We start from the raw sequence: 15,092 nt of genomic DNA, 5'->3' as shown, positions 1-15,092 counted from the left end.
GAGAGAACTGAGAGGACTCAGCTTAGCTGGACGTGAGTTGTAATTCTGTCTTCCTTGTCTTTTGTCAGGGAGACATGGAGTTGGCCCTGGAGAGCTATGATGTGTGTGTGGGCCTGTTGCAGAGCAAGCCAAAGACCCCTGAAGGGAAACATTATACCATCAGCCTGCCGAACCTTCGTGTAGATGCAGCAATCTCTGTGGAGGAGGTCAGTGTGCTGAAAACCCTTATCCCAATGTTTTTTTGTTTGTTTGTTTGTTTTTTAATTTCCTTCATGTTTTCATAAGTTATAAGAAAATGTTGTCAGTTTGAAGTTTGAGATACCATTAATGAATGTGTAATATGAGTAGCAAAATAACTAAATGAATATTTCCGTTTTTTTCTAGAATTTTTATAACATAATTGTAAATTATTATTTCTAAAAAACCACTGTTAGCGAGTCCCTCAAAGAGCTTCTGGCTGTTTTGACTTTGTGTTTTCCCTCTCCCCGTGGACAGATTGACAAGAGGCTGAAGTCTCTGGAGCGCTGTCAGTCTTTGGAGGAGATCCAGCGTCTCTTTGAGTCGGCAGACTTTGATTCCGTTGTGCGTCTGCTGCAGCCCACTCTTAATTATGGCAGCCGGAGTAAACCTCTGGAGTTTGTGAGCTCAGCACCAGAGCGGCCAGCTCAGCTGATGCTACTGCAGGTTAGATATGCTACAACAGTATCGATTGAGCTGATGTATCTTTTGAAATGTGTGGTGGTTGACACTTCCTCTCTGAATCTGAACTCTCTGACCTAGAACTCGCTGTTGAAGCTGCAGGACTACCAGCAGTGTTTGGAGTGTAGCGAGCTGGCTCTGAACGAAGCCCTGCAGCAGCTCAACTCTGCCCCAAGCAATTCTCCTCCTAGTAAGGAGGAGTGGGTCAGCACTATTGTAAAGTTGCTGGATGGCATCGAGGTCTGCTTCACCAAACACTCTGAGCTTCTCAGCAATGTCCCCCACTTCTCTAGTATGGCTCGACTGGCAAACAATCTTATTCAGGTTGGAAGGAAGCAATAGGTGATACTGATAAGGAACTGTTGAAATTGATCAGCCTGTGGAATTTATTGTGGTTGTCGTTGTATTTTCAGCTGATTGATATGAGCATGAACATTTCCGACGATCCCAAAGAGCCATATTTCTTCTCGGTTCTGCCCTGGATCATCCTGTATCGCATTATCAAACACGAGGAGGCTGCTTTTAATTGTATGCTTCGACAGCATATGTCTGTAGGGGATGATGAAGGTTTGTTGACTTCTTGTTTTTATGCCTTCAGTTTTTGCTTGGTGTTTCTGCTAGGGTTGCTGTTGCACCGAGTGACCTTTTCAAGTCTCATTTTCAGATGACTCAGACACTCCCATGCTGCCCTCCTCCCTGATGCTTCTTAACACAGCCCATGAGTACCTTGGGCGTCGCTCCATGTGCTGCAACTCAGACGGCGCTCTTCTCAAGTTCTATGTAAGTTTGTTTGTCTGCAAATGCTGCGTCCTGATCAGGGTGATATGAGAATGCACAGCCTGCATATATGAATATTCTATCTGCTATGGATTTCATGTTTTTAAATACTTGCATAAACAACAGTTTACCTGAGATATTTTAGAGAGGCACCGATCAAAATGGTCGCTCAGTCTCAGATGAAGCCAATTCTTTGTCGCACAGTGGTTTGCATGATGTATATATACGTCAATGGCACTCAAGCGTTGGCTTATGAATGACATATATATACGTCAGTGGCACTCAATGAGTTAATAGTCGATGTTTTTAATGAACATATAATGCAATTTTATAAAGAAAAAAGGAATCGGACAAAATCGGAACCCCATTCGGTGCATACCTTATATGTTTGTTACTTGATTAATTTGTGAGGACCATTTGAACAGTATGACAGAGCTTTATTCTTATGTTTGTTGTAGGTTCAAGTTTTGAAAAAAGAGGTGGCAACCTCTTCCAACAATGACACTCATCCCTACAAAGAGGAGCTGGAGATGGCTCTGGAACAGTGCTTTTTCTGCCTGTATGCCTACCCCAGTAAGAAGAGCAAGGCCCGCTACCTGGAGGACCACTCATCTCCACAGGTCAGATGCTTCTAAACGTCTGATCATGCCTTTGACTGCTTGGAAGTTAATCAATTGAGTTACATAATACAAAAATCAATCTCCGCTAAGTTTGCACATTTCTAACCAATATATTATGTAATTGAAAATGTAAAACAAAAACACTCCAAATGTGACAGAGCAGCTATTTAGATAATAGCCAAAGGGTGTTGAAGAGGCGGTGAAATAGTGAGGAGGTGGTGAAAATGGTTCAAAGCTTTGACTAATTGGTATGATTTCTCACATGTATTGGCAAAACTACATAAAGAGCTTGAACAGGAGCTTGCTGGCAGTGACGCAAACATGTGCCCTCATTGACCCTCAACACAGAGAAAGGCTGCTTTATCCATTAATGTTGTTTTGTCAGCTTGTAAGGTACACACGTCTGCAGTCCCTGAAATAAATTGAGTCAGTATAATGGTGTTAATGATATAATAGCATGAATTCAACTGAGTGAGAACACTTTTAGATCAACCACAAACAACATACCTGCAAAATCAGATCTGTAGCACTTCACTCACTGCTGTTTGGCATTTTTTGCCCTCTTCTGTCTTTTTTTCAGTCATTTTCTCTTCTGCTATGAAACCCTTAAAATGTACAGCTAATGTTTAGCTAGTCTGGCATTTTGTTCACATTTGGAGTTGCCCTGACTACATGAACTGCTAGATTTTTATAAAATGAATCTCAGACATCATCATAACTCGTATCATGTGAGAATTTAACCACTAGAATGACTCATGACGCCATGAAGCTTTGTGGATACAGCCCCTAGTCTCTTGTATTTTTGTAATGCATGTATCCAGCCACCAGGTGGGTGTCATTCCCACAGTTGTGTTTCTGAGTATATTTACATGACTGGCATTCTGACTGTAGTTATGCAATGCCACAGTGCAAGAGGAGACTCCCCTGGGGACCCAGATACCACTAATTTGCTCTGGCGCTGCGTGTTACACTCTAATACAGTGGACTGTGAGACTGATTGTCTGCTGTGGAATTAATCTGTGTTTTGCAGGTTGAGCTGCTGTGGTGTGATGCTCTCTTCATGTTCCAGTGTTTCAAACCAAAGTCACTGCCTGAATTTGATAGCTATAAGACAAGCACAGTGTCTGCAGAACTGGCCAATCTGCTGAGGAGGTTCACTGGCATCGCCCCCACGAGTGACACCCCCACCCTCAGCATGGATGAAGTGGCAGCCTACATTGAGGGCATGACAGAAAAGGTCAGTCGTTGGGCCCACACCGAATGTGAAGAACACCAGTGACTCAGACATGCTAAACTATCTCTTTATGTCAGTCTCTGAGCTTAATTTGCAGGCTTGTCACTGAGAATCAAGATTGTCAAATAAATGTTGACCTTTGATCTCTTTAAGGCCCCATGCCTTCCTGAGGGAAGCGCCCCTGCACCTCCAATCATTAATGAGATGTACTACCTGCTGGCTGATTACCATTTCAAGAACAAGGAGCAGTCCAAAGCCATCAAGTTCTATATGCATGACATATGCGTGTGTCCCAACAGGTAGCTCATTTCTCTACACTGCTTGTGCAAATGACAAAACATCAAAATTTAACTCTATTTATGTTATGAACATTAGCAAATACATGTGTACCAGCTGCAGTAACTTTAACTGAACATTTCTTTCTTCAGGTTTGACTCCTGGGCAGGAATGGCTTTGGCGAGGGCCAGCCGTATTCAGGAAAAGCTTAACTCCAATGAGCTGAAAAGCGATGTTCCCATTTGGAAACACTCCCAGGCAGTGCTCAACTGCTTTAAGAGGGCCTTAGAAATAGACAGCTCCAACCTGTCGCTGTGGATCGAGTACGGTACCATCTCATATGCACTGCATACATTTGCTTCACGGCAGCTCAAGCAGTGGCGCAACGAGCTCCCCCCAGAGGTGGTTAAACAGGTGAGGCACATTTTAACAGATTTATCCTGCAGCTCATCTGTTTTCCCTGTCAGTTTGTGTTAACTCCGCTTTTATGTTAGATTTTCCACATGTGAGATAAACAGATGTCACATCCTGTCACTTTTGCTTGTTCCACATGTGAATTAATTGTAGAGTAAATTGGTGTGTTGCCTCGAGCTAAATTACTCATGAAGGCTCCACTGTGTGTGTGTGTGTGTGTGTGTGTGTGTGTGTGTGTGTGTGTGTGTGTGTGTGTGTGTGTGTGTCTGTGTCTGTGTCTGTGTCTTCAGATGGAAGACAGGAGAGACTCCATGTTGGAGACAGCGTTCCAGTGTTTCCAGGGGGCTTCCCGTTGTGAGGGTGACAGTGATGAAGAAGAGTGGCTTATTCACTACATGCTCGGGAAGATAGCAGAGAAACGCAAACAGCCGCCGGCGGAATATCTGCAGCTTTACAAGAAGGTAAACAGCTTCAGGTTATAAACTCAAGTTTATCTGATCAGCCAAGGAATTTGGTCTCTAATTTATTTTTAAACAATGAACTTTGTTATTGAGGTGTTGATATACTCTGGCATCAGATTAAATGTGTCAAAAAGTATGTTGGGTGGAACCTGTCTTAAAGAGCAACTCTTATGCTCATTTTCAAGTTCATGAAAAAATGTTTACAAGCTTTTAATGTAAAAAAACACTATTTTCTTCATTCTGTCTGTGCTGAACCACTTTGTCTGAAATGCTTCGTTTTAGCACCTGTCTCTTAAAGCTTCCCACCTGAAAAACTGGAATGACTGTAATAGAGGAGAGCAGCACTTTCTACTGTGAAAAATCACTCCAAAAGCACTCCTAAAGCAACTGGGCTTGTTACGGCAGGAATTTTATCCAAAATCTGGTAGAACTGTATGATATCGGCAACACTTTGCAACTCAGTAACGAAACCTTGGTTTATATTTAATCAGCGCTGCTTAGTGCTCTGTTTCATTGTGTGTCTTCACTGTGCAGGAAGTAGTATTGCGCTATGGCGCCACTTCCTGTTCACAAACTGTAGCTATTATAGCTAAGCGGGGGTTTAAATATGTTTCTGGAAACAGAAAAGGATAGTGCAGTAATATAATCCTGATTAATATTTAATTAGCACTGCCTAGTTTTAGCATTTTATCTGATTTCAGTCCGAGTTTGAGAGAAAGAGAGGGGCAGGTAACTCTGTTGATTAACTGTATACTCTTTGTCCACGCTGTTGGCAGCAGGGGTGGTGGAAAATACAGAAGTACAGCCTATACTTCGAGCAACAGTCGGAGAGCCAGCAAAACCCCCTCAAATGATGTATTTTACATAATTTGGAAGAGTTTCGCTGTCGGGGGAGAAGAGATATCAAGGCTCTGGTTAGATGGAGGGAAGTTTACCACAGTTCATCTACGCATATTACCCACATTGTTTAAATACAAAGCTGGTTGGAAATCATCCCTTTAAGTTTATGTTTTTCACGTCCTGATAAGGGATTTTAGAAATGCAGAAGAAATGCTGCTACTCACAGGGCAAAGACAGAAACATATCATTCAAGCTTTAAGGGTTATTTACAACACATCTTAAACAATAATATATGCTGCATTGGGATCTGCATACACTGTCTGTGGTTTTCACAAAAAAAATATTTCTGAGTACTTCAGTCTAATGGTCAACAAATAATAGACTTCAGTGAGGAATGTAGGGGAACAGTAAAAGTAGTTGTCACGATGGAAAAAATAACAGGGAAAAATAACCATAGTTGAAAGTAATTAAAATAATCCTTTGGTACAAAATTGATGGCAAACATTTTCTTGCTCTCCCTGGATTTGTTTCATAATCCGCCTACAGAAACAAAGATCGCTGCCCCTCCACCCTCGCAAGATGTTTTTTCCTAGAGAGAACAATGTATGGGTTTAGTCATCGCTCTGTTGTTCTGATTAGATCAGTGGAGGCAGATGAACCTGCATGAAACACAGTGTCACAGAGGTCAGTAGAGGATGAGAGTGAACCTGGATGTCAGTACACATAGCTTTTTTCTTTTTTATCTGATCTGTTTATCTCCTTCCCTCTATTTTACCCATTAGATTGCTTTGCAGGGTGATTGCTGGGTGTGTGACTCTCCTCTTTATATTTTTAGGCAGCACACTATCTGCATGAAGAAGCTGCCCGGTACCCCCGGAAAATCCATTACCATAATCCTCCTGACCTGGCCATGGAAGCCCTGGAGGTAAACTACCTGTGGCTGATAGCTCAAATAGTTTCTGATTGTGTCACGTTCAGTGTGTTACGTAAGATAACTGTCTGAATGCTTTCCCATTTAAAGACACTGCGCACAAACCTGTGGACCATTAAACGCTTCTTTTCTCCAACTTCTTTCTTCTAGTTGCATTTCCGTCTCAGTGCCACCACTCTGAAACTATTAGAGGCTGATATACCTGATCTGGAACACGAGCTCTTGTTCAATTTGCTGGTTGAGGCTGCTACCGGGCCATTTGCCAGGGGGGAAGAGAAGAGTATGCCAAGCATGCCTAGGTCCCATGAAAAGTAAGCTAAAGAAATAAAACCCAGCAGGAATAGTGAAAAAGCATTTGATCTCACACCTGAACATTCATTCTCAATGTTGATCTTGATCCACTGCAGGGAGAAACCCCCCTCCATGATGGATGAAGGCTTTAATTGTTCGTCAAGTTGCATAGGGAACGTCCTCAGCTCCTCCCATCCCTCCGCTGCCACCCCAGGTCTGACATCCCCTCCTTACGTGGCCACGCCGTTTGACCATGATTACGCCAAACGCAAAACACTCCGACGGCAGCAGTGGCAGCAGCAGCGGCATGAGGAGCAGCAGGCTGATGGTACAGTCCCAGTCCTAGACACTGTCTCTGGGGTTGGGCTCTTTGCCCTTTCTGCACCGGGTCAGGAAACCCACTTGGGGAGCGCTCAGATTGCTAATCACCATGCTTAACGGCTTTGGTTTCAGTTATAATGATCCCCATGCACTGGGTGATTGGGATGTGGTGAAATGGGCAATATGGCTACTGATTATTTGAGTAATTTGTTATGCCTGGCAATGCAGCTCTGTTGAAGCAAATGATTTGAAGATTGAGTTTTGCAGAGTGTTAAGGCATGTGTGTGTGTATGTGTGCTGAAATAACATCCATTTATAGACGTTGCTTTATTGCTGGTCTTGTTTTCTTTCCTTACCGATCATCTTGCCTCTGCTAACATGTTACAAATGTTGCTTTGCTGTAACTTCGTAAAGCCTTTAACATCATCGGCACGTCGCTGATTGTTGCTTCACTGTGTGTTGGTGGTGGTTTGCTTTGGTGCTAATCCAGCGTGATTTGCTACTAATTTTCATGTGTTGGTTACACTGATTACATATTCATCAGCAAGGACCTGCTGTATTATTATAACCTTTATTTAAGCAGGTAATGTACTGAGATTAAGATCTCTTTTGCAAGAGACCTCAGAGTACAATGGAAGAAATGAGAATAGAGATAAGAAACACAACAAACCAGCAAGCTGGTCCACTGGAGGTGATGTTTAGAACAGTTGGGCAGACCTAAATGGCATCTCTGATAGAAAGGAATGTTTTCATTGTTATGCTACCCACTAAGAACTATGTATTTTTCTCATGAAGCTAGATGTGAAGATAGAAAATAAGTGTTTTTGAAAAACAGACTTGGATCCATGCACATTGACCATCTTTTATGGAAAGCTTTGCAGTGGTGCCATCATAACTGTCTTTGTTCAAATTTTAGAGATGAGCCTTAAAAAGTGTGTCTGAGAACGTTTTAGTGGGATTTTATTCTGTCACTGAGAATGTCAGACTTTACAGAAGACAGCCACGTACTTAAGCTTTGAATATGTCGCAGAGTTAAAGCAGCTTCGATCTCAATTTCAGGAACATTTTCACCAGTTGTAACTCAATGCAGAGTACCGTGGAACAAAAGCCGAAATGCTGTTTTGGAGAAAACAATGCGGGCCATTCTTTCCATATGACAAAAAAACAGTGACATCTGTTCACCCCCCCCCCATGTGTCATGTTTAGCTTGAATGTGCAAATAATGCAGCCATATTGCCCATGTTGCCAGTTTTGTCACCCTTTCCAGATTCCTTCCTACCTACCTACCTGCCTGCTACCTCTTTGCCTGCTTGCTTTTACCACCTGCTTTGCCATTTATATGCATGTAGTTCTAATGGGGTGAATGTCGTCACGACTGGACAGGTGTCAGTTCTTTATCACACTTCACTGAATTGTCTGGTGTATCATGTGGTCACATTTTTTTTGGTGTGGGCTTAATGTGAAGCAGTCTCTTTGAATATTTCAGAATCTCTTGTGAGTCATGTATTTGCTTTTTCCACTAATTGGATATAATTTCCAATTATGGCCAATTAGTGTGAAGTCAAGAATGTGGCTGGCCTGTTACCGGCACACAACTGTGAGACTGAAGTCAGAAAATACCACACCATGTACTTGTTTGCCTGTCTGGTTTTTCTGGCTTAAGTCCTGATTGGAGGGCGTGTAGGGCCTGATTCAGACATACCTTTATCTAATCATTATCTGGCTAAATGCTTCTTAAATGATCTGCTGTTGATCATCTCCACCTTCTCTCCGGATTTTTACCATGTGCTGCTCTTTTGACAGTAAAGTACGAGATCAGCGAAATCAGAGTGTCTATTCTGCTTTGCTGAAAGGCAGCTCTCTCATATCACAAGCATTTTTCTTAAAGTTTATGAGTGAAATGTGGATCCTCAAAATTTTAATTCACTTGCACTGCACTCATAGATATTTGTGTCTGAATCAGGTTCTACTTTTCCAAGGGGAGTGGCATTGAATCTGTATTCAAATCTGTTGTCAGAAATGGATCTTTTAGAAAAACTGCAGATTTTTCAAAAACATAAATTCAGAGATGCAGCTTTTCTTGATTATATTTTAAAACCAGCTCCCCATATCTCCAACAGCCTCACCAGGGTTTGACCATGATTACTGCCTGCCCAGGTCTCCAATGTGGCTGGCTTCCCTGAATGGTACTGCTCTTCAAACCCACCAGACTCTCTAAGAGGCTATGTTTTTTAATCCAAAATGAAGTTGCGTGAAGCATTGAATGCACAGTTGTCAGTTTACACCAAGCTTCCAGTACCATAGTAACTTTGCTGTTAACTCATGACTGTGAGTCTTTTGAAAAGTCCCTTGTGTGCATTATTCACTGAAATAGCAAGAGCTTATTGCCCTTCTGATTTAGTTATTTACAGTTCCCTGCCAAGGACTTTATTTTTTGCTGAGACTGCACAACATGGCAATTAGGAGGAATGCTGGCATTTTGATTTTGGACCACTTACAAAAAACAAACCTTCTCTCCTTTATAACAATGTGTCATTAGGGATGCACTAATAAGGATTTGTGGCTCATGACCTATTTTTGTTTTTATAATTATATTAATTTTTTTTCTCCCCCCCACATAATAATAGGGAATGTTTGGCATTTAAAAAAAGTCTCCAACCATTATCTTGAAAGCAGCCTACACAGCATGCTGTTAAAGTATGCCATTACACATTTTGAATAAGTGGTCTAAATTCATACAAGACAGTAATCTTAATTTAATGACCAGTGAAAGATTGTCCCACCTGAAATTAAAGTATTATCAACTTTTAAAATGAGTTACATAAACCTCACTTGTCAGACAGAATGTGTATTCACCCATGATATCCCCACAGGCTGAAGTCATTTGTCTTGATCTGGGTCCATGCGTCTGGCGGCATGACCCATGATGTTTTTTTGTTTTCGGCAGAGCGCAGTCAGGACAGTGAGGTGGTGATGCTCTCTGACTCCAACTCCACCCAGGATGCCTTCACAGATCCCGCCAGCTCACAAGACAGCAGCCACAAACCTGCTTCGGGGAAAGTCAGTTCATCGTCATCAGAGAGCACAACCCCTGTGAAGGACGGGCACGGGCAGTTCGCATCTGAGGACACAGGTACACTCAGACTGAAACTACTTCTCTTTTCTGGTTTTGTTAAGTCATGCGAAGACTGTCATACATCTTTTAATAAAATTTTAACTGGCTATACACCTGACAGGTCAAACTCCTCACTTGTATGCCTACATGCATGTTGGTTCTGTTTTGTCTGCTTCACGCACACAAGTTTGGACAGTAAAATCACATAAAATTAACTTCTGCTGTGTCTGTGATGGTACTTCTAACCCTTTGTCAAGAGATGCATTTCATTTCGTTATGCAATAGGGGCATACTCTGTATGTAGTCCTGTGCAAAAGTCTTAGGCCACCTGAAACTTTGTTATTATTTTAGCAAGATTATAATGATCATATGTATTTATTTCTCAGTTGTCTTTTTGCTGAAGTACAACCAGAACATACAGGAAATATGTATACAGCATTAAGAACAAAATAAGTTCAACAATCTAAAGTGTCAAGTATTTAATGTGACCTGCCTTTTCACTTAGTATGTCTTGAACTATCTCGGGCAAACTTAATAAGATTTATACCACCAATCTTATGGTATACTAGATAATTTTTAAGAAAACTTCAAGACTGAATGAACTTCAAGAGGTGATTCGTGTAAAGGGAGGTCTCACTAAATATTCACTTCAGTCTGAAGAAGCCATTTTGCTCTTACTATTTGTTTTTTTAATGCATTGTATACTCTGTATTCTTTGTTTGTATATTGATAAAGAGACTTAGAAATAAGTATATACTGTACATACATACTCATTGCAACTTTGCTAAAACAACACATCTATGGAGGCCTCAGACTGTTGCACAGTACAGTATTACATGGAAATTTGGACACAAAACAAAACTGTGAAAATGAGTTGTAGGAAAGCAGAAAACTGATGATACATGCAAAACTCTGAATTCAAATCCTGAAAGTCTTTTATTTAAATCTTTCTTCAGCATCACATGGAGAACATTCCGGCATCCAAATGGAAGAAAAAGTCATCCAGGAAGTAGTAGAAGCAGTGGTGGTGACAGTCCCAGAAACTTCAGCCCCCAAGGTCTCCGTGGACCCTTGTCCTCATCCTCTGCCAGTCCCAGCCACCCCTCCAAAGCCAGCCCACTCTCAACAAGCTGCTCCTCAAACACCAGCAAGTGAGGGAAAGAAGAAGCCAGAGCCTCCCGCTGAGGTGATCGAGGTGCCCAAGGCACTGCCCGCAGACCGTGTCGAGCAGAGACGAATGCTGGTGGAAATGTGCGTCCGTGCTCTCTTCCTCTGCCTCAGCCGCTTCCCTCAGCACTACAAGAGTCTCTACCGCCTGGCCTTCTTCTACACAAACAGCAAGACACACCAGGTCAGTCCACCTGTGTTAACTGATGGCACCCGTCAATTCTCATTGCATTTCAAAGGCCAAGTCATCCATTAAACCGAAGCCACACACCTACAATCAGTACCGCATGTCATTAATGGTGACCTTTACAGAAGATTGGGCTTGCTAAGCAGTCTCACAATTTCCTCAAAAGTCACACGGACATTTTGCATTCATTATTTTGGTGACAAGTACAACAGAGCTATGATGGCTGTTTTTTTCCCCCTAGGATTTTCTTGTGGGTCTGTGAGCTCTGCAGTAATACATGAGTTGTTGAAACAGCCTGTGCTGGCTATGAGGCGCTGTGGGCAGAGGTGTGCGTGGGAGGTAGCACAGTGCTCACTCAGCCAGTTTGGCACAGTGAGGTTGCGTTGAGCTTTCCTCTGGTGGCATCCTTCTGTCAGCGCTCCATATGTCGAACCTTTTTAATACAGCCCATGTCCCTGCTCAATAAGAGTGAAATGGGAGTGGAAAGGTCCAAGCTCTTTTATATTTTATGCTTTGTAATTCGTTCATTTGACCTCAGAGTGCTGTATGCGCAGCATCATGGGTTTTATGGCTCCCACTGGTATTGTCTTCCTGATTTACTTCAAGACTAAGGAAATGTTAAAAAAAAATTCTTTATTTTATTATTAACAGCCACAAGCATTCAAATTAATAAGTTCAATAATGATCATTTCCTTAAGGCTCAATTAAGTGTAGAATAATGGTTGAAAGAGGCTTATATAGGGCTTATAGATAAGGTTTCCCTCAGTTTTTGCCAGCGGTGGAGTCAGAGGTGTAGATTTCAGGGTGGACACAGGGGACACGCCCCCCTCAATCATTGTGGGCATTTGTCTCACCCAGTATAAGCATGAAAGTAGCATAGGACTTCTATTTTGATAAAAGCACACATTTCCACCATAATTTTATGCAGAAAAGGCACGAAATACTGCAGAAAAATTCACCAGAATGCAGGAAAGTAACTGCTTTACACTCAAAATTTTCTTGTGTAGGACCCCAAACCCCTGTTTCACACTGAGACCAAACATATGTCTTTAAGCGGAGTTATCAGCAGCTTGGATGAAAGCATAAATGCTTCCTGGCAGTGACTTGATGACACAGCCAGTTGACGTGATGCTGTTGACACAGGTTGCTTAGCTGCTCTCACAACCCGACACAGCCAGTGTTAAAAGCCTCTGTGCCCCTTTTGTCCTCAGCAGAACGGCTCCCCTCAAATTGACTGGTGGCTTTATCCTCACTCCAAGGATGGAAGGAGAGGGAGCCTGTTATTTTATGCTATAGCCCACCGGGTTTGTGAAAGATAACATGAAGTGGCGTTAGCTTGCTATCTCTTTCGAACAGGGCACTGGTGTAGACACTGATTTGTGAGTCATCATGCTGTGAAAAGAGGTCTTCATTTTCCTCATTGTAAATGAGCATCATTTTCTCATCTTTTTTTTTTTTTTGAAAATAGTACTGCATGGAAAGATAAATCTGTCTGTTTATCACTTCGGTGAATCTATTCTGATGAGGGGTATCCCTGTTGTTTTCTCTTTAAGAATGCTGTTGTGTATATTAAAAAAAGTGTACATCCAAATTTATGTGTTCCCCCCCCCATTTATTTATTTATTTATTTATTTATTTATTTCCCACCACAGAACCTACAGTGGGCCCGAGATGTGTTGCTAGGAAGCAGTGTCCCATGGCAACAGCTGAAGCACATGCCAGCACAAGGACTTTTCTGTGAAAGAAACAAGACAAACCTGTTTAATGTAAGTCAGTTCACCACGTTCACCATGCCTGCATGCTCCCCTCCTCCTCTCCTCATCATTATGTAATCACACATTGCTTTATACATGTTGAAGACACCTGTCATCACTGAATTTTTGGCACCCATTTTGATACCACAGGAACTAATATCACATTAACATTTTTTACAAATGGCAGAAGGAACTGAAAACATTCCACTTGATTGACTTCAGGCATAAACAAAGTTGTTGATGTTTCTGAAACTTTCAAAACCTGTATTGTGTAAAAGAATTGGCTTGGTGTTGAAATTGCCTAATGAAGTGGAAATTCCTACTTGAAATCGAACAAATGAATGCATTATTTTCAACAAAGCTCCAATTTGGAATAACAGCACGGTACCTTTCAGGTGATTGGCAAATAAAGCCTTATTCCAGAAGTCTGAGCTTAGCCAAGGTTGCTCGATAAATGAGTTGACACTGAAGTCACTGATTCTCAGTCTTCAGTTGTTTATCACCTCTGGCTGAGTGTCAGCGAATAGACGGAAAATCATTTCACATGTAGTGGAAAGTTTGGAATTCAATTTTCTTTTCCACTGCAAACAAAACACCTGTTTCCAACACACAGACAAGCATTGTTCATACATTTCTGTGCCTGACTATGAAATCAGAATCAGAAATACTTTGTTAATCCCCTGGGGAAATTATGATTCGCTCTGATGAGAAAGTAGAAATGCAGTATGACAATAAGATGTATGTAAATTAGGGTTGCAACGGTATGAGATTTTCTCGGTACAATAACCGTCACAGAAAATGTCAAGGTTTCACAGTATTACAATGTAACAGAATTTCTATCAGTCAGAACGACCCTTAAATAAATGAAATCAGAAGGGTTAGTTTTGGTTAAACAAATGTTTTATCACTATAATTATGACTTGAAGCATGTTTTTAATGGAAGTATAAGTAAAAAGTCTCATGTTTGAAAATAACTAAAATAAAGGTGAGATTGTCAGTCTAGTTGCATTTATTTTTTTTTTCCTCTCAAAATCGTAGATAAGCTAACACACACAGTATGATAATCGGCACCTTTCATATGATAGTATACCTTAAAACCAGTACACCGCTGCAGCCCTAATGTCAACATAAAACAAAAGTCATAAGAATAGAAATGTTCGTTACGCTACAATATTCAACACTCGTATGTAAAATATTAGGAATATAAATATGCATAATGTCTTAAGTATGTGAAAATATAGAAACACATGCACTGTACTACATTACAGTGTATAGAATAGAATAGAAATACTTTATTAATCCCGTGAGGGAAATTGTTTTCGTTACAGCAGCAAATAAGAGCAACAACTGAATAAAATATTTATTAAAAAGGTAAAATAATGCAAGTATATATATGGAAGGCATTTAACAGACCAGTATATAAAGTTGATAAAACACTCATGTATGTGTCGTCTTCTAACTCTTAAGTTTAGCTGTACCATATTACATAACTTCACAGCAGCAGCTAATGAAGACTCCCAGAGGAAGAACCTGTGAAGCACTGAAGTGTTCCCTCATGGTTGTGACTAATGAGCTGTCTGTGCGTTGGCTGTGAGCGAATGATTGGCGTACTACAGTTAGGTTTACCCTTTTCACACTCATTATTCCCATAATTCAAATGGATGCACAAAAATCAGCCCTAAATATGTATCAGTAGATACATGCGCTGCTATAAATGGAGTTACACAATGGGAGATTGTTGAATTATCGGCCTCTCTGAATTACAAGGCCTCTGCTGGGTTCCAGTGGAGGAGATTACTGTCTGAATCTGTCATGTGTTGTGCGTGTCGGTTTATTTAACTCTTTGCTCTTGAAGGAGATATTTTGCTTCTTCAATGTATGCAGAAATTGGCTTACTTTTTGATCCGTTCCTTGTCTGGTCTGTCAAAGCCTAAATACTCTCACTTCTGTCACAGAGCAGATAATACTGTCAGAATGTTGCATCATGTCAGCGTCACATAAGTCA

At 41.2% G+C, this 15,092-nt stretch overlaps 1 protein-coding gene across 4 annotated transcripts in view; it reads left to right on the top strand.

Annotated features, from left to right (window-relative positions):
* Nucleotides 1-15,092, top strand: part of cabin1 (calcineurin binding protein 1) — a 45,153-nt gene that overhangs the window by 6,427 nt on the left and 23,634 nt on the right. Inside the window, exons 15-31 of one of the 4 annotated variants that reach the window (XM_088077066.1) lie at nt 69-206; nt 496-684; nt 781-1,023; nt 1,113-1,266; nt 1,364-1,479; nt 1,935-2,096; nt 3,127-3,333; nt 3,484-3,629; nt 3,759-4,020; nt 4,311-4,481; nt 6,157-6,246; nt 6,403-6,563; nt 6,660-6,757; nt 8,985-9,050; nt 9,812-9,997; nt 10,936-11,330; nt 12,986-13,099. In XM_088077066.1, the coding sequence (XP_087933192.1) occupies nt 69-206; nt 496-684; nt 781-1,023; nt 1,113-1,266; nt 1,364-1,479; nt 1,935-2,096; nt 3,127-3,333; nt 3,484-3,629; nt 3,759-4,020; nt 4,311-4,481; nt 6,157-6,246; nt 6,403-6,563; nt 6,660-6,757; nt 8,985-9,050; nt 9,812-9,997; nt 10,936-11,330; nt 12,986-13,099 (2,898 nt within the window). Of the gene's footprint in view, nt 1-68; nt 207-495; nt 685-780; nt 1,024-1,112; nt 1,267-1,363; nt 1,480-1,934; nt 2,097-3,126; nt 3,334-3,483; nt 3,630-3,758; nt 4,021-4,310; nt 4,482-6,156; nt 6,247-6,402; nt 6,564-6,659; nt 6,872-8,984; nt 9,051-9,811; nt 9,998-10,935; nt 11,331-12,985; nt 13,100-15,092 lie in introns of all 4 variants that reach the window. The other 3 variants (XM_042487468.2, XM_088077067.1, XM_042487470.2) reach the window with 3 other exon arrangements.

This window comes from Plectropomus leopardus, chromosome 4 (assembly GCF_026936395.1).
Source record: "Plectropomus leopardus strain MGB_pleo_1.0 chromosome 4, ASM2693639v1, whole genome shotgun sequence".
NCBI lineage: Eukaryota > Metazoa > Chordata > Actinopteri > Perciformes > Serranidae > Plectropomus > Plectropomus leopardus.
The sequence above is the reverse complement of the archived record's forward strand: the minus strand, read 5'-3'. Positions and strand labels throughout refer to the sequence as shown.